The sequence below is a fragment of the Sinohyriopsis cumingii genome, chromosome 15 (assembly GCF_028554795.1).
Source record: "Sinohyriopsis cumingii isolate HCF-2022 chromosome 15, ASM2855479v2, whole genome shotgun sequence".
Taxonomy (NCBI): domain Eukaryota; kingdom Metazoa; phylum Mollusca; class Bivalvia; order Unionida; family Unionidae; genus Sinohyriopsis; species Sinohyriopsis cumingii.
This window is the reverse complement of record NC_142975.1, coordinates 91,504,811-91,532,311: the sequence shown is the minus strand read 5'-3', so window position 1 is coordinate 91,532,311 and position 27,501 is coordinate 91,504,811. Positions and strand designations below refer to the sequence as shown.

At 35.0% G+C, this 27,501-nt stretch overlaps 1 protein-coding gene across 2 annotated transcripts in view; it reads right to left on the bottom strand.

Moving 5' to 3' along the window:
- Nucleotides 1-27,501, bottom strand: part of LOC149782294 (dnaJ homolog subfamily C member 16-like) — a 106,987-nt gene that overhangs the window by 26,793 nt on the left and 52,693 nt on the right. For both annotated transcript variants that reach the window (XM_089933683.1, XM_089933682.1), the window contains 9 exons: nt 25,676-25,797; nt 24,808-24,992; nt 20,555-20,812; nt 19,546-19,676; nt 14,511-14,745; nt 9,558-9,749; nt 6,329-6,396; nt 3,960-4,109; nt 1,584-1,748 (listed from right to left, as the gene is read on the bottom strand). In XM_089933683.1, the coding sequence (XP_089789809.1) occupies nt 1,584-1,748; nt 3,960-4,109; nt 6,329-6,396; nt 9,558-9,749; nt 14,511-14,745; nt 19,546-19,676; nt 20,555-20,812; nt 24,808-24,992; nt 25,676-25,797 (1,506 nt within the window). The remainder of the gene's footprint in view (nt 1-1,583; nt 1,749-3,959; nt 4,110-6,328; nt 6,397-9,557; nt 9,750-14,510; nt 14,746-19,545; nt 19,677-20,554; nt 20,813-24,807; nt 24,993-25,675; nt 25,798-27,501) is intronic.

The following is a 27,501-nucleotide window of genomic DNA, read 5'->3' as shown; positions in this document are numbered from 1 at the left end:
TTTGTGATTTTAACCAACCCAGTGTAAGATAACCCACACCACACACAAATATATATATATATATATATATATATATATATATATATATATATATATATATATATATATATATATATATATATATATATATATATATATATATATATGTTTCATACATAATTTGTCATTTTAATCACCCTAGTGTAAGATAATTGTGTAATGGACCCATCGCCGTTGGCCTTCACAAGTATTATTAATAATAATAATAATAATAATAATAATAATGATAATTTATTTAATTGTATTGCTTGTCAATAGCGCCTACATATTATTTTTCGCTGTAGTCAGAATAATAGCCTGTCAACGTTTGACTTTCTGAATTATAAATATCACAGTTTGAAGTAAGATGTATAAAAAATAAATTTCCCAGATATACTTAAAGTAAACGTTTTAAACTTTTGACGAGTTTTGGCACAACGATTTGTCACGCTTTATATCTAAACTTGTACAGTGACTGTATGTTAGCAAGCAGATGAGTTATGTATACATACCTAACGTGCATCCGGAATATCCAGTCATTTCTCATTCTTGCAAAGACTCTTCCAGTTTACGAAAAAACAACCGAAATTTTAATATTGTTTTCACCATTGACTGACATTATGGCCGAAAAACAACCGTTTAAGCATTGATACAAATAGGAATGAATTAAAGATTTTACGGGTTGGAGAGAATATGTTATTCTAATCTGCAATTTAGACATTTCTTGCACTTAGAGTTTAAGATTTAACGATGGACACGATTCATAATGTATACAATCCATACTATATAGTAAGCTAACCTGCCACGAGCAATGCTCAAATCATGAAGCCCAATATATACACCTAGGGTAGATGTTTCCTTTCCTGCCTTTCTTCTAATAATTTAATTATTGCTTTGTTATACATCTGTTCTGACCATTTACACAATTTCTGAGGCCATTTGTCCCTTTCATTACTGATGCACGTTTCTTTCGTTTTACAACGCTTCCCCATATAATCATTATTTTATTATGCGGGACCTTTGCTTGGTACATTTGGGCAGATTGTACCATCTATAAAGCTTGTCTGGTTTTTATCTGACCTACTGATTTTAATACGAAAACCTTGCTCCTGACCAAATTCAGCCAAGCCAATAGCCGAATTTAACCACTGAGTTCATATTTCCGTAAGTTGTACTATTATTCCGTACGTCCATAATTTAAGGTAATTGTGGGGGTTGGCATGTTTGCGTCTGTACGTCTCAGAGAATATGTGGTTTCTCTCCCAAAAAACGGTGTTCGTGATGATTCGCAAACAAGGCTCTTGGCATTTGGACGATAATGCTCAGAAGAACATTGAACTTGGATGAAGAAACTCGTTTTAATATATATCCTTATGGCACATACTGAGGCAGCCGACCATGTCTGGCTGGTCAGGGATCGAAACTGCGTGTACCCGTGGAGTATGAATAAGATTCTTTGCCATCTGAGCTACTACCGACATCAAACTTCAAAAAGAAGAAAATTCAAACGAAATAGAGATAAAGAAAAATTACGTTGTTTAAGCTCAGAATTGAAAATTTCATACCTTGAATAAGGAAAAACAATTTTGGTGAATTCATGTGTAAGTTTATCTTTGGAGCTGATATCTACAAGGACTACTATTGTTAATCCAATATCTGACTCCTCCACCAACGTCTTGTAATTACTGCTATTCAGTTCATACATCAAAACGAACCTTTCGTCCAAAGACCTAAGAGAGAAAAAAATTTTAAAAAATAATACTTATGAAAAGTATATATATGGTTAATATATCTGAATGTAGTTTTGTAGAATGCACGATTAATGTTAGAAAATATTTCTTCATTGTAAACAAGAGCTAATCGATTAACAACACAAATCATGATCAAGAAGCACGTGGAATTTATGACTAGTGCTTGTGATTTACCAGTTATGACAAACATGTTAGGGATTATTATCTATTTACATCAACCCATGGACATTATTATTTACTTGTTTACCAATTTTCGAACAGAGGAGTCCTGTGAAGGGCCTGGGAACAACACATCTGTCGCTTTTGATGTCTGTTCATAGTTTATGAGATTATTCAGATCTCAGATCCGTATGTTAAATTCAGAAATTCACTGCATTTTAAAACACTCGCTCTTAATTTAATCGTTCATTTGCTCTTTTGGATATCATTCTTAACATTAATAGCCTAGTCCTTGTCCCCTATTTTTCTACAAAGCCATATTACCTTTTCTCATTTAAGTTCCTATTTTTCTACACAGCAATAGGTGACCCCACACGCTACTATCCTACGTACAATACATTGCACAATTCATTTACAGAATTCGTCAATCAATCAAACAAGTTTCAGTGGTGGTTTCTAGTGTCTTTTTCACAAATCTTCGTTAGTAACAGTGAGAGTGATGGCATGGTTATATCTATATTGACATAACACTTGTGTTAGGGATTGTTTTGCAGCTAAATCTTGATTTCTCTTATAAATGTCATTCACTTCATTCCATTCCGTTGTATTCACCCACAAATACATTATGATATATATTTTGCTGCTTGAAACTAAAATCATTGAGTGAGGTCAGTATGGTTACCCATGGCAACCAAAATTTACATTGTCACTTCAGTGAGACTTTACTCAATGGTTATCAATAATATTCTTTTAGGGAGTTTCACAGCCAACCTGTGACAGTTTCTAAAATCATGTTGTGCCCATTCACTTACTGCTGAATCATTTAAAGACATAATCAACCTAAATTCACGATTAGCAACAGCATTTTCCTCGTGATCAACTAAATGTTGATTACGTGACAAAATCAATCGGTTCAAGGGCGGAATTTCAAATACCGAATCCCTGATCAACAGTGTCCCATTCCATGATTTGAATAACTTCCTTTATATTTATTCGGAGTTTACTATTCTTTCTACCAAGCAATCTGATGTTATCCCACGAAAAATTATGCCCTGATTCTTTGCAATTATCACCAACTGCTGTCAATGAGGCTTTGTTGGTGTATATGTGTTCTTTGACTCTAGTTGCTAGGCTTCTAGTGGTCTCCCCAATGTAGTATGGATGATTGAGCTCTTCTTACTCCAAGGAGTTTGGTATTTGGTACGTATAGATAATGAGAGGATGGTGTTATAGGGTTTGTATATTACATGATATCCATATTCTCGAAATATATTTTGTAATGGTTCGGACAGTCAACCAATATATATATATATATATATATATATATATATATATATATATATATATATATATATATATATATATATATATATATATATATATATATATATATATATATAGTAAGGAGACAGTTACACATCTCTCTCCTATCTTCTTCTGATGCTTTTCCCTTCACTGCAATTTTCCAGGAAATGCAAACATCCAGTATTTTTAGCGCTTGTACAAAAGGATAGTGTCTCTTGACCAACCTTAGTCAAGAAGTCATACCGATGATGAAAACCTTGTGAAAAGGTCGAATGTTCATGAGTCAAAAACTTAATTTGCTACAGAAAGGTATTTATGTTTAGTCACGTTAACTGCAAATTGCTGTTGCAGGTAACAATATTCATTTTAGGGTATATATTATTTTTCCACATTTTGAGTAAAGTAAACACGTTTAAGTGATTACTCGGAAAACAAGTTTATCTGTGTATGAACTAGCCGTTATTGCAAATTATTCAATGTTAAGTTGATTTTGTGATCAACTTATGACACGTTGAAGAAATGTATGTGAGATGTGTTGACCAGTTCATAACCTTTTGATACTCCCCATATATTTGTTTCTTTATCAAGCGACACCATACTATTTTGTAAACGTAAAGTAGCAGGTATAAAACGCAAGAGCATTGGACACTCAAATACTTCTATTGGCCTCCAAATGGGTGTAAGAATTGTAATTCAACAGATATTGTTGTTTTGGCAAAGACTAACCTTGGAGGTGGACGAGGTTGCCGATGTATCTTCCGTTTTTGAGACCACCAATGGAGTATCCGTTTTATAATGGCTTTCCACATGCCATATGCCATAAGCAAACATAATATAAGAGACACGATTAATTCCACTAATGCCACAAATCTATAGCTGCAAAACATAAAGAGTGCAATTCAATTATAGCAAGCAATATCTTTATTCTATATAGAACAGGTGTACAGAACAGGTGAAACTGAACATTAACAAATATATAATTCGAAACTGAAATATTATTTGCAATATGTGAATTCGTTTGCATGAAAGAAATATATTCTTATTCTTAGAAGTATGTTTGATCCAGTTCTCTTTAAAGAATATTACTTGCGATAATGAAACTAATGCGTTTATAAAAATATTACTATAAGTATGCTTAGTATAACTTCCTCACTAGGTGTATTCGTGGATTATTTCCTTGCTTTCTTTCAGAGAAAGAAGACAGGTATGTTAAACACACATTATACACCAACCCCATGCTTAAAGGCTCCTGATGTCGACAGCAGCAGCTTATGGTTTACTCGGGAGATTACACTCGGGAGACTTAACATGATTATAACCGCTGACCTCTAGACACCTGAATATACAGGCTTCTTTCTCAAATTAAATGCAAGACTTTGACTACTGTAAGTCAAGGAAATAGCTCTGAATCATAATTATGATGCCAATCTCTTTACGCCACACTGAACCTGACCTTTGTCCTAAATCAACAGGCCTCTTCCATACCTTAAGTGCAAGTCCTCCACAACTTACGACAATGCATAATCATGATCAAGAACCAAAGGTGTTATGCATACACTATTTCTGTTTGTTTCAATCAGAATGATCTTGATCGTATGACCCAAAAACCAAGAGGTTTCTTTCTCACCCAATTGGCAAGCCATCTATAAGGTTTGTTCCAGATATACAATGTAGAAATAACTTACGTTTGTTTGTCAAAGTTCAAGTGATCTGACCCTGAAAATCGATAAATTGATAAGAGCAAACCATATAGACAAGTCGAGTTATTTAATGAAGACCATTGTCCTTCTTTACTGTCACAATGACCTTGCCTTTGACCTCTAGACGCTGATGCTCCCATACCTAAAGTGTAAACCATTCACAAAGTTCAGTAACTGTAGACTTCGGACAAATCTGCATGAACTTTTTATCTTCTTTCAGTCATAGTGACCTTAACTACTGAACTTTGCAGTCCAAAAACAATTTTCCCCCTTACCACGAGAGCAAGAGGTTCACAACGTGAGACAACTGTACATGACGGAGAACAAAAATTATTTTCTTGCACTACTTTTTTTTAAGGCAAAGTTACCTTTACCTTGGAACCCTGAAATCGATAGGATACTTTTTTTTAACACCAAGTGCAGGTCATCCACGTTTTATAACCGTCAACACTGTGTAATTCAAGTTATTATGTTGAAAAGAAATTAGAATGGGTAGATGGAGAGAAAAAAATCCTAGTATATCTTGCATGGAAATTCAAAATTATTTCCAAACATTATTAACTTGAATGGACCTTGCTCATAATTCTTTGCATATAATAATAATAATAATAATAATAATAATAATAATAATAACGTTTTAAGATGTTAATTTGGTCAACATACTCATTGATGAGGCCTTCCCTATTTCCATATACATGTATATGATGTACAATTGTTATGTTATTGGCGCCGTTAGGTAATAAGATCATTGCAAATTGGATCTGTAACTACAATAAACAATATACAAAACATTACGGAGAAGTGCATACATGATCTATTCAGATGCAAGATCATCTAGTCAATATGTATGGTTCACAATCATCATTAATCTCATTTAAGAGCTTGATGATTTAAGCAAATATTCCAAAAGTGGATTCAAAAATCAGATCTGATATGGCCTACGTTAATCAGATACAAGATCGCTTCATTCATATGCATTTATATTGCTTATGTGCAAACTTGTCCGAGATGATAATAACCCAAACCAGCATTCCAAGTTTGACCAAAATTGCAAATTATAAGCATGGCCTTCAGAGTGGTAACAAATAAATGTTGATGAATGTACGACAGATGATGGACACCGGTTCATATTATAAGACCAAGCGAACTTTTAGTCAGTTCAGCTGAAAATGCGCTTTCAAACTTTCATCCTGGAAAATCAAGAATTTTGTCAGAATGATTTGAAGTGCAACATTTTCAATGAAGATATACCATAATTCCACAAACGCTGTGAGATATAAGTAAGCATTTCTTTAAAAACAAACCTTATAAATCTAACAACGACTAAACAAATATTCACAATTTATGTTGATGTCAGTTTCAAACTACGTCAGGGCAAATATATTTGTTACCAACCTTGTTAAATATGACAAAATCCTGCCAGCGCAAAATAGTAGCTTGTGACCAATCCTTACTAAAAGGCGCTGGTAAAGAAAAAGAAAGGAATTATCACTAATAAGCTCATATACCGAATTACAATAGCAATATACATGTACGCACAGAATTTCAACAAATTTTGTTGTGATAACAGTATGTGGTTTGTGGTCTAATATCGAATCAACAATACTATGTTTGAAGGCGATTTTTAATTTCATTGATTTTCATTATCGATGGCAAGAAATAAACCCACATGAAGAAAAATTCTCAACATTTCTGATTTTACAGTAGAAGTTACTGTTACAAGAACGACAGGTAATGCATGTCCAATGTAAGATAAAATAAATAGTATTTATCTTAATTATATGCATTCGTAATTATTTATATTTTGCGTTAAGATCTTATAATCAAGGCCATAAACTTAACATAGAGTATTTTGACTCAGCAGACACAGATCATGCTTGGAAAGAGGTAGTTTGGACGATCACAATTTTGTCAAAACGTAGAACTGTGAATGGAGGCATTTGATATAAATATTCAGATAATTGACACATTTTTGCAAGTTTAGCATATCGATCGCACATTAAGAGATAAGAATTTATTACAGTAATGACCCATTATGACTTTATTACAGTAATGACCCATTATGACTTTATTACAGTAATGACCCATTATAACTTTACTACAGTAATGACCAGTTATGACAAATAATTGGGTTCCAGCTTACATTATGCTAGCATCTTTCTAGCAGCCTTCCCCGTGGTACATCAAAACGTCCAGAACGTATGCAATGGTACCATTATTGTTATGAACATCTGTCATCAAATTCGTCATCCAAATGCAGAGAATATTTTAAGATGGAATGGTGCAATGTAGACTGTTGACGTTTGTAATATTATAAATATGAACATGGAATCACTCAGATGTAATTTGAAGACATGAATTTGTATTATTCCAATATAACACATCCCAAAGTTAGAAAGAAATATTCGCATTTGTAAATATGCAACCCAGAATGTACATCTCATATTGACAAAAGAATATACAAAATAGAATACTTGAAAAAAGACTATACATTGTACATTAGTAAACAACTTATACATATAATTATGTTGGCAATCCCGTCAATAAAATGAATGTATACCAGCATCAATTTTATATATCTTGCATAAACAGTGCTTGAGAAATGAATGTGAAGTACAAGCTCCAAAGCAGGTCATTGAAGCATAAAATATGGTCGGTATTGAAATATTAAGTAAATTGGTGCTAATAAACGTTCATCCCAGAATTTCATGATTCTATACAGGACAGTATGCCCAGATAAAGTCAAAGATCTGAGTGGTTTTAAGATAAATACAACATCGCAACCGATATATAAGTCTCGGTGCCTTTTTGGTTAAGGTACTATGAGAGATCCATGTCTAAATTAAACCGTACAGTATGAAGAAGAAATATTACAAATCGAACCCATCATTAAAATGGAAAAATGGGTTACCGTGAACCACATTTCAGATGGGGTGTATTGCTTAGCTGATTTATCCTCTCGACTTTTATGATTTGATTCCAGGTACAGCAGCATTATGCATTAAATAAATCACGAATTTAGTCATGTGCTGAATGCAAAATCACACGTCAGTAACATGTCAAAATCATAAGCAGTAAATTTCAGTAAAATGTGAGTTATGGGTCACAGTGAACCACTTGTAAGATGAGGTGTAGCACTAATCTGATTCATTTTTTCATTGTTGTTGTCTTAATTCCATGTACAACAGAATTATGCAGTAGATAAATCACATACGGTAATGTGGTGAGTGCAAAAACATAAGCCAGTAAAATGTTGAATGATTACAATGACTTTATTTTTTGCTATGAAGTGGTAGTAATAGTGATGATGCATTCACCTAATTGTAAAATCCTGGTATAAATCGTTTTTGACACTCAAGCCAAGGCAGTGAAGCATAAAATATGGTCACAGTGATCTACTTTTGTGATCAGAGCATAACGCTAATTAGGATACAAACTCTAGCCATCATTCAAGACGCTTTCCTCAAGAGCATGCACACAACGTGCTAAAATTTCAATTGGTTTTAGACTAAATCACAAATTCGATCGAAGCCAGTAAAATTGCAAATATAGGTCACGGTGAACCATGTTTGTAGCATAGATGTGGCTCTAATAATGCATACAATAGTTTAGTTTCATGATTCTTCCAAGAAAAGATCCCAACAAATAATCTTTAAACACACAGTTTACCTGAAGTCAGTGACAATTCTAGTTGAGTTACCAACTTTTGGAATCAGACTGTAGCACTTATCAACATGCATTCCCTCACCAACTTTCATGAATCTAGGTATCATTGCACATACACAGTGTGAAAAAACGTAATTGTCATGAGCCAATGCAAAACATTTTTCTCTGTTAGTAAAATGTGACATGAGAGACACAGTGACCTTCCTTTTTTATAAGAGTGTATTACTAATATTGATACATAGTCATACAGTTAATTGATTCCATCCTGAACAAAGCTGAGAAAAATCATGGAACTACAACATCGCTTCAAAGATACTGAAGCCTGAAATACAGTTCACAGTTGCCAGCTAGATTAGTAATGAAGGTAAAGAATGCATCAGGATCAATATTTTGATTCCAGATATAGCAATATTTATAAAGTTTGCGTAAATATCATAAACTAAATTCAACCGCTTAACCAGGACTGTACAGCCATGTTCATGAATGTACCACTCTAGTACTCTAAGTTCTCCCACTGAGATAGATGCAATAAAATCCAATTCAAACTGTTGCCTAGGACCTTGAAAGAAAGATCGTTCGACATTCACCGGGCGAATACATATGTATATGCTTTTATATGTGCGTATGATGCTGTTTTGTAATGCTGAACTAACAAAAAAAGAAAACTCATAATATTGTAGAGATATGTATATGTGGACAAAGAGAAATATTTGAGGGGTAAAAGGAGGGCCAGGTCCGAAGGGGAGGGACATGGAATACTGTCTTTCATTTAAAATAGAAGAAACATGCAACAAAAATGCAAAAGGTAATCCTGTAACCATGCATGGTTTAGTGCACTACGCTAAGTTATTACTTGACATCTTGGTTCTTCCTATATCATGCCAAAGCACCATTTTATTTACAGACTTTGTGAACCAGGTATTTATTCACAATGGCAGCATTTTAGTGACACACTTACAGATCCATGTTCGTTGTAAAGCTCAGGTAGGTTAGTTTGGTATGGCAGAATACTGTCCGTGGTTAGAAGAACAGTCAGACGTTTCTCTAAGCTTTTCTCGCATATTTTTACTTTCTCTCTCGTTAAATCCCAGCCTGTTTCCAACCATTCATAACTCAAACGTTTCTCCTCCACTCGCCACAAAATTGCTACCTGTGAATAATAAAAGTTAGTTTCTCTCTTATTTAGTTTGCATTCATGACTGACGTGGATGATGATGAGAAGTAAAAGCATGGGAGTAATGAAAGACATAAGGAGAGGATGAGGTTGCAAATAAATCGCGTTCCACTGGTCTGAGTTACGATGGCTAACAGCGACCAAACGCAAGACTGTGACAGTCTAAATGGTGGTGATACTAAAACCATAAGAAAGTAAAGGTCTTTTAAAGAACAATTTTTATCTTGTTATATCTAGTTACCAATAAATGATACAGACTCATCGAACTAATTTAGATGCAATAGGCCAATTTGGAATCTTTTATCAACCCTTTAATATGGCATCCTCAAAGCATAAAATGCACAAAATAAACAAGAACAAAACCCAGTAAAGAGTGAACCACTAGTTTATTAATAAACCAGGCTGCAGGTCACTAAATAGACCAATGAAAGGGTGTGGGCTGGCCTAAAACCCTTAAAGAACCTTTAAAATCCTTTAATCTTCCAGTCCCTCCATCATATAAATTAAATTTTAATATTAGCTGACTAAAGCTTGTGAATCAGTACCTATGAAAGAGATACTGATTACTTGTGCATTTTCAGGTTAATGTAATTTATTCTGTCAAGTCTGAGACCACAGATTTGTGATAGGACCAAATGTAAACAGGTGTTAATAGCGGTTTTAACCTTAGTTTTACTATGGTGACCAGAAGTGGGGAATATTTTGTATTATGATGACCATTTTAGAAATGAAAATATTTAAAACCTGTTTGCTATAGTGCCCACGAAGATTGTGAATCAAAATTTTAAAATAATTGACTTTGGGAGTAGTGGCAGCAATGTGTATGTTCCTTTCTTTGTTTTTGTATGAGTCGCTTATGTTTGTTTGACCAGAAAAGGAATAAAGGTCCAATTTCACAGTAATTAAGCCATTTGATATGCTGAGCGCACGTCAAATGGGGACACTCTGGTCACATGTATGATAAATCAACTGAAAATGTGGCCTAGTAAATACTTCTCACAATGAGTTTTTAAGACAGAGCGCTACAACACATACATAAATGTATTGATCATCAACATGTAATATTTCAAGTCACGTGATTGGTAAAGTGAATTTACAAGACAGGACATATAATGTTTGTCCACTTACTGTAGTAGACACCGTTGCATTTACACTCGCTATGAAAATAGGTTTTCGTTCACGTTGTGTGGGTGTGTCTTTATAAACAGCCTGTTTTTTATTGATTGAACTTCGTTCTTGATCTGTTTGTTCTGCTACATTTATTAATAACTATAACGCTAATAATTATTGGAGTTGGATTTTGGGAGTAACATATGTCGATGGTGGTATTAACGTTTATGGTGCAAAACTATACCTAAGGATGCTTGTACAAGCAAACACAACATGTTGCAGGAGCTGCTGCATTTATCAGAATAGTGATAATGTGTTAAAGAAATTTATATTTATGTTAGTGTGATACTTGGAAACACAGACGGTAAATTATACATCTAATATTCCTATCCAGAAGCCAGAAAAATAATACAGACGAAAACAGGCCATCCTGGCCCGTTCTCCTCTACTGTAGTGAAGAACAATCCTAAAACAACGAAGGACGCTCAAACACAGACATATTTACCCGATTCAACCCCAAGCTTTTAAACGAATATGATCCTGCGGTACTATCCCTTCATGAAAGATTCTTGAAAACTTAAAAATTACTCCTTGTTTAACACCTGATCCCAAAATGTTGACAGGGCCTCAATAGGAGTTTTTGTTGTTGCGAGCATTAAAGCCCCTCATAGCGTCCTCCCTTTAAAAACATATTTGCAAGCTACTGCTGTAAGAGTCACTCTACATCGAGTGGTTACCTTTTGTTCTATTTACTTACCACCAAACACCAACCTAGTCTCAAATGAATCAGACATTCTTGTTCAACAACTTCCAGCGCCCTTTGTTTTACTCGGAGAGTTTAATGCCCATACCATTTTATAGGGATCCAATCACATAAGTCAGAGAGGCCACAAGTTGGAGACGTCATCTCTAGATACGATTTCTGTCTATATAACACCAAATCACCGACATATTTACACCCAGGAACGGGTACATACACGTGTGTAGATCTGACAATGTATTCGCCTTCACTGCTATTGGATTATGAATGGAAGGTCGCTGATGACCTTCAGAGCAGTGATCACTTTCCGACCTACCTTGAAATTTTCAACTCTACTATTGATGACGCAATTCCACAATGGAATATACAGAAGACCAACTGGGTTAAGTTTGAGACACTCTGTAAAACTAGGCCGAATAAAGATTCAGTCTTCAAAGTTAATAACCCTATTCAGCATTTTACTACTATTCTAATAGAGATTGCAGAATTATCCATTCCCAAGTCCTCACCGAACTATAAAAGAACCCCAAAACCTTGGGTCACTAAGGAATGTAAGGAAGCTTTTAGACAATGGCGAGAAGCATTGCAAGAATTTAACAATCATCCGACGCCCAAAAATTTAAGTAAATACCGTATTCTTCGGGTCATAGCTCGCTGCACAATCAAAGAAAGTAAACGAGCATCATGGAAGAAATGTCTTTCTTCTTTAAACTCTCGTTCCTCTATTAAGAACGTTTGGGACACTGTCTGCAAAATAAACGGAAAGAGAAAACAATTCTCTCCGACATGTGAAGGTAAATAATAACAATGTTAGTTCAAAACGTGACATAGCAAATATTCTTGCTGACAGTTTCTCGAAAAATTCCTCATCATCTAATTATTCAGAAGCCTTCCAAAGATTAAAAGATCAAAAGTAAGTTACATCTGCTGGGCCTGAAGAAATACATTACCAGTTTTTAAAACACCTTCCAGGATAATCTTTAACATCTCTTTTGAAAATCTTCAGTGATTTATGGATTACTGGTAATGTACCTAATATTTGGAAAGAGGCAACAGTAATACCAGTTCCGAAACCAGGTAAAGATAGAACAGATCCTACCAACTATCGACCCATTGCACTGACAAGCTCTGTGTGCAAAACAATGGAACGAATGATAAATTCTCGGCTTGTATGGTACTTGGAAACTAACAATTTAATGTCTCCTTTCTAAAGTGGCTTTCGTTATGGCCGTAGCAACAATAAACATCTGGTTAGACTAGGAACATTTATTTGCGACGTATTTATCAAGAAGGAACATTTAGTAGCGGTTGTCTTTGGTTTAGAAAAGGGCTATGACACGACATGGACGTAAGGGATACTAAATTGCCTGCACGATCTGGGTCTAAAAGGCGGTCAGCCCTCTTTCGTATCAAACTTACTCTCAGAGATTTCAAGGTACGAGTGTTCTCAACCCTCTCAGATTTGCACGAGCAAGAGATGGGTGTGCCCTAGGGCAGCATGCTATCTGTGACGCTTTTCAACATCAAAATCAACAGCATCAGTAAGGGTTGGGCTCTTGGTGTGGATTGATCGTTAGACGTTGACGATATTCTAATACGTTATCAATCAAAGGACATGCATACAATTGAAGAAAGCTACAACAAAATATGAACAAGATTCAAAGTTGGGCCAGTACTAACGGTTTCAAATTCTTGAAGTCAAAAATGGTACGTATGCATTTCTATCAGTTACGAAGACATCATGATGAACATAAACGGAACACCTATTCCAGTTGTTGTGGAAACAAAGTTGTTACTGGATACCCCATACTTTCACGAAACAATGAAAAAAATTCCCTGAAAATTACCATGACGTAATATTGGTGAAAGTTTATATATCAAGAAAGAAAATATAACACGTTGTGAAAGAAAAATATTTATATACCTAAATATTAAATATATTGAAAAATGTGTCTTTTACAGTTCTGGATTTCTAATATTATCCTTCAATGATTATCTGGTTTCCTCTCAAACTATTTCTTATAAAGAAATGTATTTCTCCAGAAAACTGCGAAACAGAATTAAACCGAACAAATTTATTTTATTCTTTCCCACAGTTTAAAAAAATCATTTCTTGACTATAAGCTGACTCTTTACTCTGAACATATATAACACCTAATTAATGGTCATAACGGTAAAGTTGGATCGTGATAAATTCGCTAATATCTTTATTTTCAGATTTTCTGCATATACTGTGCTCTAAAAGCATAACGTGTTGATATACAGCGGCATAAAATACATGTATATGAGGTCCTGATGTATTGTTGTTGTTGTTCTAGGGTTTAACGTCATTTTTCAGCACAAGATAGGCTATACATGGCGGCCAGTATAACTGGTGGATCAAGAACCCTGGAAAACCCAGGGAAGAACCACCGACCCACGAGAACCCCTGATTTATTGTCTACTAATACAGGCAATAATCATTTATAGTTTTACGAAAATTCAACAAGATTTACGACAATTCAATGCGATAAGCTTCACGTGTCTTTTGTTTGTCGTTCGTTTCTATGGAGTGTTTAATTGCTTACTGGACGACACTTCTATGGATGCTTCAAAGCTTTGAATTTAACTAAATTCAGGTGATAATTTGGCAGTTAAATGGTTGCAGAAATCAAAGACAAATTAAAATAACGATATCGGGGAACTCCTTATGATGGATGTGCTATTGCTCATAGTATGTACATGTCATAGCCTTTTAACACACACACAATTAAATATATATAAAAATGCATTCATTTCAATAAGCAAAATTCAATCATGCACGAGCTTCAAGGATGATAAATGTTGGTGATTTTGAAATAAACAAAAAGCATAAGCTACTTCCATACTTTGAGAGGACCTGTGTCATTCTCCTCCATTTTCTCCTTTGCAAGTGCTAAAACAAAGTCCTGCGTTCTTTCCTTGGTGAGTGCTAACACAAACTCTTTCTGTGTATCTTCATAAATGTAACTAAACATGACACGCTCATGGCCAGCCAACTTGGATCTCTGAGAAAACTTCCTGAATGATTCTCTGTATTGATCATGCTCCTTCCTCTTCTTTGTGACAAGCACCACACAAAACCTTAAAAACATATAAATTCTTCTTTGTGACTCACACCACACAAAGCTTTGAAGACACATACATTCTTCCTTGTGACAAGCACCACACAAAACCTTAAAGACATATAAATTCTTCTTTGTGACTAGCACCACACAAAGCCTTAAAGACATATAAATTCTTCACCACACCAAGCCATAAAGACATATAAATTCCTTTTATGACATGCATCACACAAAGCCTTAAGACATAAATATTCTTATTTGTACTAGTTCAGCATGAAGTCTTAAAAAGTTATGACACGCACCAGAGATGGTCTTAACGAAATACCCATTCCGCTGATTATAGGTTCAAGTTTAATCTTTATTATTTGTTATACAATTGTTAGAGACACATTTTGCGCAGCAAAGATATGTAATCGACGTTCATGAATTTAAGTTTATTGCTTTTCATTGGAAGTAGCGGGTTGTGTGATGAGTTTGCAGGAAGTTGAATACTAAATCTGATTAAAATGTAATAAGAATTAAATGTGCATACAGTCACCGTCATGCATACAGTCACCGTCATACGTACAGTCACCGTCATTCATACAGTCACCGTCATGGATACAGTCACCATCATGCATACAGTAACCGTCATGCGTACAGTCACTGTCATGCATACAGATACGGTCATGCGTACAGTCACCGTCATGCATAAAGTCACTGTCATACCTATAGTCACCGTCATAAGTACAGTCACCGTCATGTATACTGTCACCTTATGCATACAGTCACCTTATGCATACAGTCACCGTCATAAGTACAGTCATCGTCATGCATACAATCACCGTCATTCATATAGTCATGGTCACACATACAGCCATCTTCATACGTACAGTCACCTTCATGCATACAGTCACCATCATACATACAGTCACCGCCATACGTACAGTCACCTTTAAGCATACTGTCACCGTCATGCATACATTCACCGTCATACGTACAGTCACCGTCATGCCTATCCACTCATTTCAGGCATGTTCTACGTGTTTTCCCGTCACGTAGTTTACAATAAGAGATGAGGAGAAAAGAAAAACGTATTGCACATCATGGTTTACCACGCATATGGCCTTTAAAGTTCCAGTCAAATCCGTTAAACGATATAACAGATATTTTAATTATAATCCAAACAAGAAAAACATTTCTCCTCAATTCGTAAACTGTACCACGTTATATCACATTAGCACCTAGCATTTGTTTTGTCTACTAGGTTTAAAATAAAATCATGAATGTTCTTCAGGACACAAAATTACAAAACCTCAAAACTCCACTTTGCTTAAACTTTTTCAAGACATTCCCCCAAACGTGGGTAAGGACGAAAGACGAAAACTCCTAATGCACACCTACATCAACCAGATATATTGCAAAACAATTTCAATTTAATCATCTTAGTGGTGTAGAAAAGGTATGACAAGTGAATTCCAAAAAATACTGCTTGTCTTGCAATTTAATTTTTCAAGGAATTTATAGCAAAATATGCCTGAGTTTAATGAAGATCCTTATTATGTACCAACCACACATCGAAACAGCAAAGATACAACAAAATCCTCTAAATGGTGTTGCAGAAAAAAGAGATGATAAATTCAGTCTCCAAAATACCCATCTACAACCTGTGTGAAATGTTTACAGAAACGGACAAAGGAGAAAGTGGAACATTCCTGCATATATACACCAATGACACATAAATCCAACTGTCAATTTTATCCTCCATACATTGTGACAACATGAATTCCTAAATAATTCATCCCCCTTTACATATTTTTTTAAAGGAATTTCATCCAAAATGGTTCAGATGACAATTTAAATGCACACTTAAATTAACCTTTGTAAAACCAACTACTTATTATCCTGCAAATGGTGTGGGAGAACCAATAACAAGCTATGTCATGGATGAACTGACCGATGCACGGAAGATAACAATCCCTCCATAAGTTCCAGTATAATAAACCTTAGCTATAGCTGTTATATCCCCCCTCTCATGAAAGAACTTCTTTGAAACTACCAAAAGGTTTATCATTCTCAAATTTGTATGCTACTTTTGCAACACTTTGCATCCATGGTAACATAAAATATAATTAATGAGGACAGTAAAACATTTCAAAATAATATGTTTATCAAGGTTAAATGAAACACCAATAATGGTTGCCAGTTGTCTTTCAGAAACGTAAATGTGTACTTACAGAGATATGTAACGATAGATGCATCCTTTGTAAGTATGAATGACATACAAACAAGCACATAGACTGCTATCATTATATCTCGTTGTTACGTACAAGAGGGATAAATTAAGATATTCCTTCGATTCTGCTTTAACAGAGTCATTAGTGGTTAATAGTTTATATAAGTTTTCAATGCTTACATTAACCATGGATTATTGAAAGAAAATGTTTTAATAAAACTTGTATTTCCTTAAACCTATGGCTATTTCTAACATAATTCATCACCACTATGCAACTTGTTTGGCTGGTACCAACATTGGCTGAAACAACATGAATCGTCTGAGAGTTGTTTTGACATATTGCAGATAGGCAGACAGATATGGTACGATATGAACCAACACTATGTCGCTTATGAAACCAGCAAACTTATCATGGAGCCTCTGCGGCTCCTTGTAAATTCTCGTGGCAATCCTTCAAGCCATTTGTTAAGTTTTTTCAAAGACGTCTGTAAGCCACTTGTGAAATGTGTTCACAAAAGATAGTACAGAACTGTGTGTGTGACTTTGATTTGTAACGTCGCTTTAACAATTTTTCACTCATATCTCCACGATGTCTGCATTGTGGCAGTTCATACTGACGTCCAGCACAGGGACATCAAGCAGATACGTAACATCATGTGCCGCCGTAAACAAAGCATATCAGTCCTAAAAGTAACCTCTTAATGTTAAGCGCCGAGTCAGGCAGCTGCTAGTACCCTCTTTAAGTCTTTGGTATGATTCGGCCGAGGTTCGAACCCGCGACCTCCCGCATCCGAGGCGGACGCTCTAACCACTAGGCCACCCGGAGAGGTCGACACATACATGCATACATGCATAAGAACTTACAGCTAAAAGCAGCGGCGATGAACAGTATACAGGAAATGTTGTGTTTTATATACTGTTTTGCATGATTTATATTTTATTTTAAAGTGTGCGAAGAGGAATGACATAATATGAATAAGTTTTAAAAATTTAGATTTGGCGCAGATTGCATTTTTACAAAAAAGAAGCATATTTTGCTTATACGCGTAACTTCCGACATTTGTAACCCAATGTATTTTATTTTGGCATATACCTAGCATCATGTCTCACCCAGTCACATTATCATGCCACCAGGCCGACCAGTCCTATTATTATCCTCCTAATGCTGAGCGAATAGCGAGGCAGCTGCTAGTACCATTTTAAGTCATTTTTATGACTCGGCCGAGGTTCGAACCCGCGACCTCCCGCAGACGCTCTAACCACTAGGCCACCAAAGCGGTCAACAGCTGACAGCTGTCATATTGTCCATTCCATACCTTACTTAGCATGATATTGTTTCAATTTCAGTATCTCATACCTTTTATTATGACAAGATTCATTTTGTAAAACATGAAATTTTTTATAATGTTGCGATTCTAAGGCCTTAAGCTAATTAAGATCAGAAAGCGAAACCAACAAGTTTAGTAAAATTGAACAATTAATTCATTTTCCTTTCATTTAAAAGTGAAAGTTTAAACGGTACCTACACAATACTGTAGGTACCGTTTAAACTTTCACTTTTAAATGAAAGGAAAATGAATTAATTGTTCAATTTTACTCAACTTGTTGGTTTCGCTTTCCACAACAACCTTAACAGTTATATCACAAGTCCAAAGGTATGGAGAGTACGGGATGAATTCCACTCTTTCATGTTTTAATACTAGTAACAGTTAATGAGTTGATGTACTAACACTCTCGATGTATCAGAATGGTATTATCCAGAATATCCTTGAATGAATTTACAATAATCACAAAATAGTGATTTAGTTCAGCAATCAATAAGCACTTTGTAATTCCAATAAATAATTTTAAATTATAAATCCTCCCAAATTATAACTGAACACAATTGAAAGACTAAAGCCATTAGACAGACGTTAAAATTGGAATAAATAATTTTGTTTGCTTTAAATTTATGTCCAAGATGAAATACCTGGAACAACCTTGTGAATGGTTTGCACTCGGACCAAGAAAGAAGCCAATTGATTTTGATGTGAAAAGATCAAAGTTCTAGGTTAATTTGACAGAAATAGAAATTTTTTTCCATACGGTAACATTCTGCATAGGGTACAGTATCTTTATTATTGGATACAGCAAGAGCAACTGAGTTGGTAAAGTGTTGGACTTATCCATGGGTTGCGGGTTCGATCCGGCCTTATCAGGCGTCTTTACTTTTTATTTCAAATAACTTTAGAAACTGTGTGAATGACTTGTACGTGGAATACAAAAGAAACTTATGATAGTTAACACCTACACTAATTCAATTTCACATATTCTCCTCCACTTCATTTACATTTCACTTTACAAGGAAAACATAATAAATAACAACATTATGAATATTGCATGATTAGAATTCAGTATGTATGGATACGAAATTTCCAATATTTTCAGAGTTTCTACAAACCACGAATTTAAAAATTCACAAAAGAATCTTTGAAACAAAGGACCGCATTCTCCGTCAGAGCTATATGCAAACAGTTCAGTACCAACCAGTGTGTTATTTATTTCAAAACAAGTCAGTTTGAAACCCTTACTAATAAATTAATTCAAAGTATAGTGAAAGCTTACGTTCTGTTATTGACTGTGTTCTCATGCGGACAGAGTTCATCAAAGTGCCTCTGGGAGGACAGGCGAGGCAGCTTGAGGTATTTGTTTCTCTCCAGTACGTCATCTATTTTACTCCGGGGAAACTGTTGCATCTGCGATGGAAAAGAAATACAGCTTCTAGAATTCAACATGGAACTAGTGAAATTCCAGCATGGTCTATAATGTATACTACCTGCACCTCTCAATTGGCTTTGTTAAAGCGTAAGTACATCCGTCCCTCGTTATAACCACCTCAGGAAACCAGTACCTGATACAGGACATGTTGCCCATTTATTCCATTTTAATATACGCTATTATAACATGGTAAATTAAGTAAGATATATAAGGTAATCGATGACATAATCCACCCCAGCATTACACAGTACCTGACATACCAAAGGTATAGTTTTGAATCCCAATACGACGCAACTCATTATCTAATATAATATTGTTATGACCATGAATCCCTTCTTAAATCAACTGAGCATAATACAGTCCTTGACATACTAAGAATATACACATGGATTTCACTCTAAGGCATAATATCATGACATGGTACCTGATATAACACAGGAATGGACATAAATCCCATCACACATCTAAATGTAACACTACTGATATAACACTGGACATGACATAACATAGGTATGGTAATTGTTTCCATTATAAAGCAGAACTCGTTTATGTCAGATATGTATACTGCACATCCTAGGTCGTGCAGTATATCCATCCTAAACAAACCGTTCATATTTTCCCATACTAATGCAGTAACTTATAATAACTATTAAGCGAATGAGATGCTGTCGGAATTTCAATGCCAGAAGGTTCAAAACATATAAAGACAGGTATTGCTGTGAATCCATAAGGAAATGCAAATTGTTTTGTGTTTTCATATATATATATATATATATATATATATATATATATATATATATATATATATATATATATATATATTGCGTATTCATTACACAAATAACTATATACGTACACTAATAACTATTGGAACATTAGTCTCCTCGTCGAATACCAGTAGGGTTTCCCAGTTTTTGTTGACATTGTACTTCTCTATTAACATCCTTGCCTCAGGGTCCTCAATGTAGACATAAGCAAAGGCAATGTTCTCTTGATAGAATAAGAAAAAGGCCAAAATTCGGGGCCATGGGTCTTGTTTTAGGCCAAAGAAGATGACCTTTACACGATTGTCTTCAAAACTATCCAAGAAACCCTGGTAAGTCCCATCTGTTACCTAAGGAAAATACACAAAACTTTAAACTCGCACTCAAGAGTAAAATTTGGAAAGATTTGCTTAAATGTTTTGATGACCAAGTATTTGCAGCAGAATTCGGTCTTTGCTTATTATGAAATGGATTTGCATAAAGACCTCTGATAGCAGTAACAGCATGTTTAGGATTTTCTCAAAATCGTTAAGGTAAAATGGGCTCTGGTTATTTTATTCTGAGGACATCAAGAACTAAACATACTCAAAGATCTCAAGCATTTATAATTTCCGTGGGACTGCGTGTGGCACATTATAAACCATCTGGACCAAATGTGAGATTGGATTGTTTGCAATTATTTCTAAATGTGTGTTTGTTTGTGTGCGTGAGTTTATTTGCAGACTTGATAACAACCCCAAAACCGGACTGTTTCTAGGAATAATATGCTGAATAAATACTGGGGTGAAAACGACTGACATCCAAACCACTTAAAATGGTTATAGGTTTCGTTACAGAGATGGCAAGAATTAAAGCACTGAGTTTAGTTTGCTTTAACATGACTTTCATGTAACTTAATCTTGACATTGATACTAATGACACGACTGTAACATTGCATATTATTATATGTGGGGTCAGATTCACACCCCATTTTCGTGAAGGACCAGCTAGATATCTTCTGGTGATTACCCAATACTGATATGACTTTCCACATAAGAATAACAATAGTATTTATAGGACAGCCACTGTAACAGCCATATTTGATGTCTTATCAGTACACTTTGTATTCAACACCAACTCAACAAAAAAGGAAGTCTTCAAAGTAAACACCATGCTAACCGAACAATCATTACACTAGCAATAATAAGATGATGTCTGTTGTCTGGCACTGTTGGACGTCAGATCAACACCAGATTATTTACGGCTATGTAAAAATTGGGATCAATGTGTATGTAAAGTTTCAGTGCAAACTGCCAAGTAGTTAAGGGATATTAACAGATACCGAATGATTTATGACAGGCGACAAGAAGCCTCATAAGCTGTTCTGGCCTAAAAAAAAGCAGAGCTACAAGTTGCATGTAACATTTTCTGGTGAGATGCGTCTACCCTGAGAATGGATTTAATCCTGTATTAATTGCTAAGTCATTGATGAGTCTTCAAACTTGGTTTAGAGCAACAATACAGGAAATTGTTCCAGTAAACAGATCGATCTTTCAAATGAAAGCCGCTGCGCTTGCAACATAAATTTCAAATTAGATGATTTGGAATCATAGATCGAACGAAAGACATACAACGATCTGAAGAGCAGATATGCGTACAATTTCTACCAGAACAAATGAAATTGTAGGAACCGATAAATGTTTGCAATGCTGATAAAACACATTTGTTATATTTCAAAAGTTTCAAATGCAAACACAACAGATGGAAAGATGGAGATGCTACGGTGATATAAATCGAATGTAAAAACAGACTTACAGCTGTCGCTTGTGGAAAAATCGACGACTATGATAAAGTTAAACATTTGGTCATCGGCAAATTTAAAAATCCGTATTACTGAAACAATGTTAAGTCATTACTCACTGGCTATCATGGAACAAGCGCACATGGATGACAACATAAATATTTATATTATAGGCATCAAGTGTTAACAAAAGCAAATAAAACTTCTGAATAGCATCATCAAAGCCCACTTGGGTTTGGCAATAAGGATGATGGATTTTGAGAATGTGTTAATCCCGGTAGTGACTATATCCCATCTGCTATATCAGCATGTAAAGAGACTTTGTATGAAGTTAATGATAGTCAGGAATCAACCGATGTTCCAGAAATAGGAAGTGCGGAGACGACAGTGACTCAGTACCCGTCATTGTACCCAATGCCAGCGAGGTTGTAGATAGAGTTGCAAACATTAGAATGTACCTACACTCTCAGAAAGACACATGTGATATTCAGTATAAGCATCTGCATGACATTGATAACATATCAGCCAAACGTGTCAGATTTTTAAAAAAGTCCGTATGACAGCTGCTATACATCGAAATAAGGAATTGACCAGCCATCAAGTTAGAGAATGGTGACGTTTTCATAGCCAAGTGAATAGAGATTCACCTGCTGGTACATATGTGTTGACTCTTTCAGCAAATGGTAAAATTTCGCTGCTGTATACGTGTTCAACATGAACAAATACGTACAAAGTTTGAAAACTAAGTGAGCGGGGCGGAAGGAGGGACTTTTACAACAGTGACAGACAACCTTTAGATAATGAAAATTAGTTTTACCTCCTCCCAAAAACAATATTTTAATGGCAGTAATAAGTTACCTGTCACTATCGCCTCGCTGACTTTGCCAGTTCTGATTGAGGCAAGGGGTCTCAAAACTGGTATAAATTGATAAACTTACACTTATGATGGAAGTGTTTGTTTTCTGTTTTATTCTTGTTCTAGATGTTTTTTATGGTGGGAGTGTTTGTTTTCTGTTTTATTTTTGTTCCAGATGTTTTTGAACTTTTTACCTAACAGGGTTTGATGACGAAATTGTGAGTTTGGAAACAAGTACTTACAGCCTGGAAGAGGTGGACAAGGAAATAATGATATATGTTTTATTACAACTATTAAATTTGGGTCTGCTGCAGCAGTAAGCTTATCAGATATGGAATCAAATTTTACCATATTCTACAAAAAGCCGTCTCTTTAAAGTTGTTGTCTACATCACTGTAAGAAATGTTTTCAACAGTGGTTGTATAATGTGCTAAATCTTTATTCAGTAGCTACTGCGCCTTTATTACGAATTTCTTTCAAAACGAAATCACAGTTTATACACCTGAAGAAAATCCACTCTTTATCCAAGACAGTTCTAAACTAAAAGCAATCAATAATTAGGTTGCATTTCAAACTACAAACAAACCCGATGGATAGATACGATCACAGATGATGGGAACTAACATCAAAATAGAATACATGAAAGAACATTGGTTTATACGCAGCGAGAAGCCTTTATGTCAACTAGGTGTGAAACCATTAACATTTTCTGAATAAAAATTTTCAACATTGAATATGTGTCATTCTAAATTGGGGTCCAAATATCAAATTCCAATACGATATAGTGTGTATCAACTGCCGTATGGAACAAGTTGACACACGAATGCTACTTATTCTTAGTTCTGAGCAGAACTTTGCCAACTAGTATACGATGTTTGTAACACCAGTGCTAACTTTTACTGTGCTTTTTGAAAACTTACTGTACAAAGCCAACGGTAGGTAAAGATCATACAGAAAACTGGTTTCATGTGACAATTACAGGTAGTGACAATAATAATTTCGGGGTTCAAATTAGCAACGAATATACAAATCAAAATGGTCTCAGATCTTGACTTCATGTTCATTACTTGATATAGCAGTTTTGGCAAGTTACATGAAATTCATTTGCCCAACAAATTATTTTGTGTGGCCCAGACGAGTAAGGCTAACAACATATCGTCTCTGAACTAGCAAAGTTCACTCTATGATGTCTGTCAAAAGTTAAATAAAAATGCTTGATGAAAAGACTGACTTTTATGTGAAGCTATCAAATGTTGGCAAGTGACAAAAATCAAGCTGGACATGGATTTAGGTATTTGAGACTCCTTAAGAAATGTTTGTTTCCTCCAATGAGTCTTACAAAATGTATTGAGCAAAATCAACATACGTGATGCAAAGACATGCATCAAAAGCGAACATAGAACCATAATAACTGAGTAAAGCTATTCAAAATTAATCGACTGTAAAAGAAATTTGTAGATATCGGACAGAAGAACGACATACAGAATGGCACTAACAAGTGTATTTTACATCAGAAACAGTTAATCTCATTCAGCCAGACTCTCATGGCTATGCCAGAGATCTCACCGCGTGAGAAGTCTGGTTAAAAGAGACTTCTAACAGAATACCTTTTCCTCTAAATAATATGGAATGAGGAAAATTAATTCTAGGAACATTTAACTGTACTTGTCGCAATGAGAAACTCAACTTACCAAATGGAGAATCATTACCTTGGGAAATGGAAAGAATGAGAAGAGAGTCCTGGTGAAGTTTTGGAGAGACTGTGTGGTAACATTCCCATTGAAGTAGTAGGCACTTCTAGCTCTGACAGCAATTAGGGTAGGAACGGTGTCGATACCAAAGTAACCCCTCAGATCACCCGCTTTTTCTACATTGAAGGTGGCAACACAAAGTCCTTAAATCAAATTTACAAACCGTCACAATATAAACAGATCACAAAATTCTAGTGGACATATTGCAAAATTAAATCTTAATTATACTATACTACCGTATAATACAGCCTGCATAGTATGTTTTTTTTTTAAATCTAGAATTAACTCTATTATAAGTATATACTTTCACATTTTACTAAGAGTTTGTAACAAGTAGCCTTTTAGTTACAATCGCAATTTGTGACACAATAAACTAAATGTTATCAGTTCGTAACAGCAGAAAAACAAACGAACATTGTGTGTATACAGGCGCCAGTATTGTATGTTTGTGACAATATTTGTAAACAAATGTTTAAAATATATTTTGGTTAGGTATTTCTTAATATTTGTTATTAATGTTCCATCTTTTATAATGGTAAGAATTGAACATTATATTTTACCAGATTCAGGTACTCTTGAAGCTTGCGAATTCTATTACACGATATGTATAAAGTCTTTTGCAGATTAGTACAACTGCAGTATCACTTAAATTTACATAAAAACAGAATTGTATTGATTTGTTCCATGAAGCAATATTTTAATACCCGACTGATGGGGTCTAAGTAAACCAAATATTTTTATTGCCAAACTAAGTGATCTCTAGCCAGCATGGTAAACTCATGGATAAAAATTGTATAACTACAATCTTTTTGAAAGCAAATCTTACCAAAATTCTTGAGGTCCTGTAGGTATGTTTCCATTACGTTGCATCCCCAACAACAATCAGTAAATGCAAAAATAACACAGGGTTTCCTGTGGCTGTTGGGGAGAATAATGGATTCATATTCCCTGAGGAAAAAGACAAGACAAGTATCAATTAAACAGTGACCTTTCCATAAAATGTCACCATTTTAGTGAAGGGATATTTAGAAATCTACTTGATTCAAAATCGTTGTGGAACTTAATACGAAATTTGCTTTTGTAAACACGTTTACTATCACTACATACCTGTTAGTACAAAACTATAAAAACAAGAATCCCTTGGAGGGACTGATCTGTACTGGGCAAAAGTAACTTCCAGAAATTCAATTTATTCAATTTCAATGTATGATGATGGCTTCTTGTTACTTGTTTGAGTATTGAAACTATCCATGATATTTTTCTGCGAGAAGAAAATTTCCAAATAAGCGGCTAAGGTGGATGAATTGGATGTTATATTAGTACCATTCGCATTTAGGAGAAAATAGGCATCACCTGATGTCTTTCGATCAAACGGTTTAATATCATTGGTCACCACATGACAGGCTACATGTTTTGGTGGAGGAAGATTCTGATAAAGCTCCGGGAAGAACCCTCGATCCAAGAGATCATTGTCATTATCGACTAACTAGTTGTGTTAAGAAGTCTTTTGGTGAAAACACCATGTCATTATGACATTTTATTCGGGAGAAACAGTGAGAAATAAATTTTGTTTCAAGATGGTAACTTTATTTGCCATGTTGTACATCAGATTGGCATCATTTTCATTTCGGCTTTTGTCATTGGTCACCACATGATAGGCTACATATTTTGGTGGAGGAAGACTCTGATAAACTCCGGGAAGAACCTCTGATCCAAGGGAAGATACTAGTATGCTTTATTATCAAATGGAAGCAAAGGTGAAATGCCAGTTATCTGTAAAGGCGAGCACCATAGATACATCGGCCACCAAGGACCCATTTTCATTTAGAATCAACTAGACATCATAAGAGGTATTTCAGTGAAATCATTAATCTGATAGTAACATTCATTCATGAGAAGTAAGCGATTACAAACTAAAGATTTTGACAATCGCCAATGTGGCAGCCATAATGGATGTATGACTGGCACCACTGTGTTATGCTGAACGAATTAGACGTCCTAATAAAGTATTTCAGTGGAAACATCACGTTCATACAATCATATGTTCATGAGGAGTAGCAATACAATATTTGCAAGATGCCTGTTGTGTGATGGCCATAGTAGTGCCATTTTCGTTTACAATCAACTGGATATCATAAGAAATTTTTGTGTGAAACTTCAACGTTAATATTACTTTCTGTTCAGGTAGAGCTGCAATAATACGATTTTCAGTAAGACTGCTGAGGCGGCCATATTGGGGGCTAGAGTAGTACCATTTGAACTTAGGACCCACTAGGTATGATAATATTAGTTAGTTAAAAACCACAAGTTGATATGTCCTTTCTTGAAGAACAATCATCGATAACAAAATTCAAGTTGGTTGCTGTGGTGGTTATAGTAGACATAACATCAGTACCGTGTTCGTTTAGAACCAATTAGACATCAGAAGAAGACCCTTTGTATACTTTCATGATGATCTGTCCATCCATTCAGCAGGAGTGGCTAAAACAAAATCTTTAAGTTGACTGTTGTGGCAGATATGCTAGATATCCCTGAGGCACAATTTTCGTTTAAGGCCAACTAAATCATGGGAAAATGTATGTGTAGAGTTTCGTTGCAATTCTATAAATAGTTTAGGCGAAGTAGTAAAAGCAAACTTGTGCTCAAGGATTA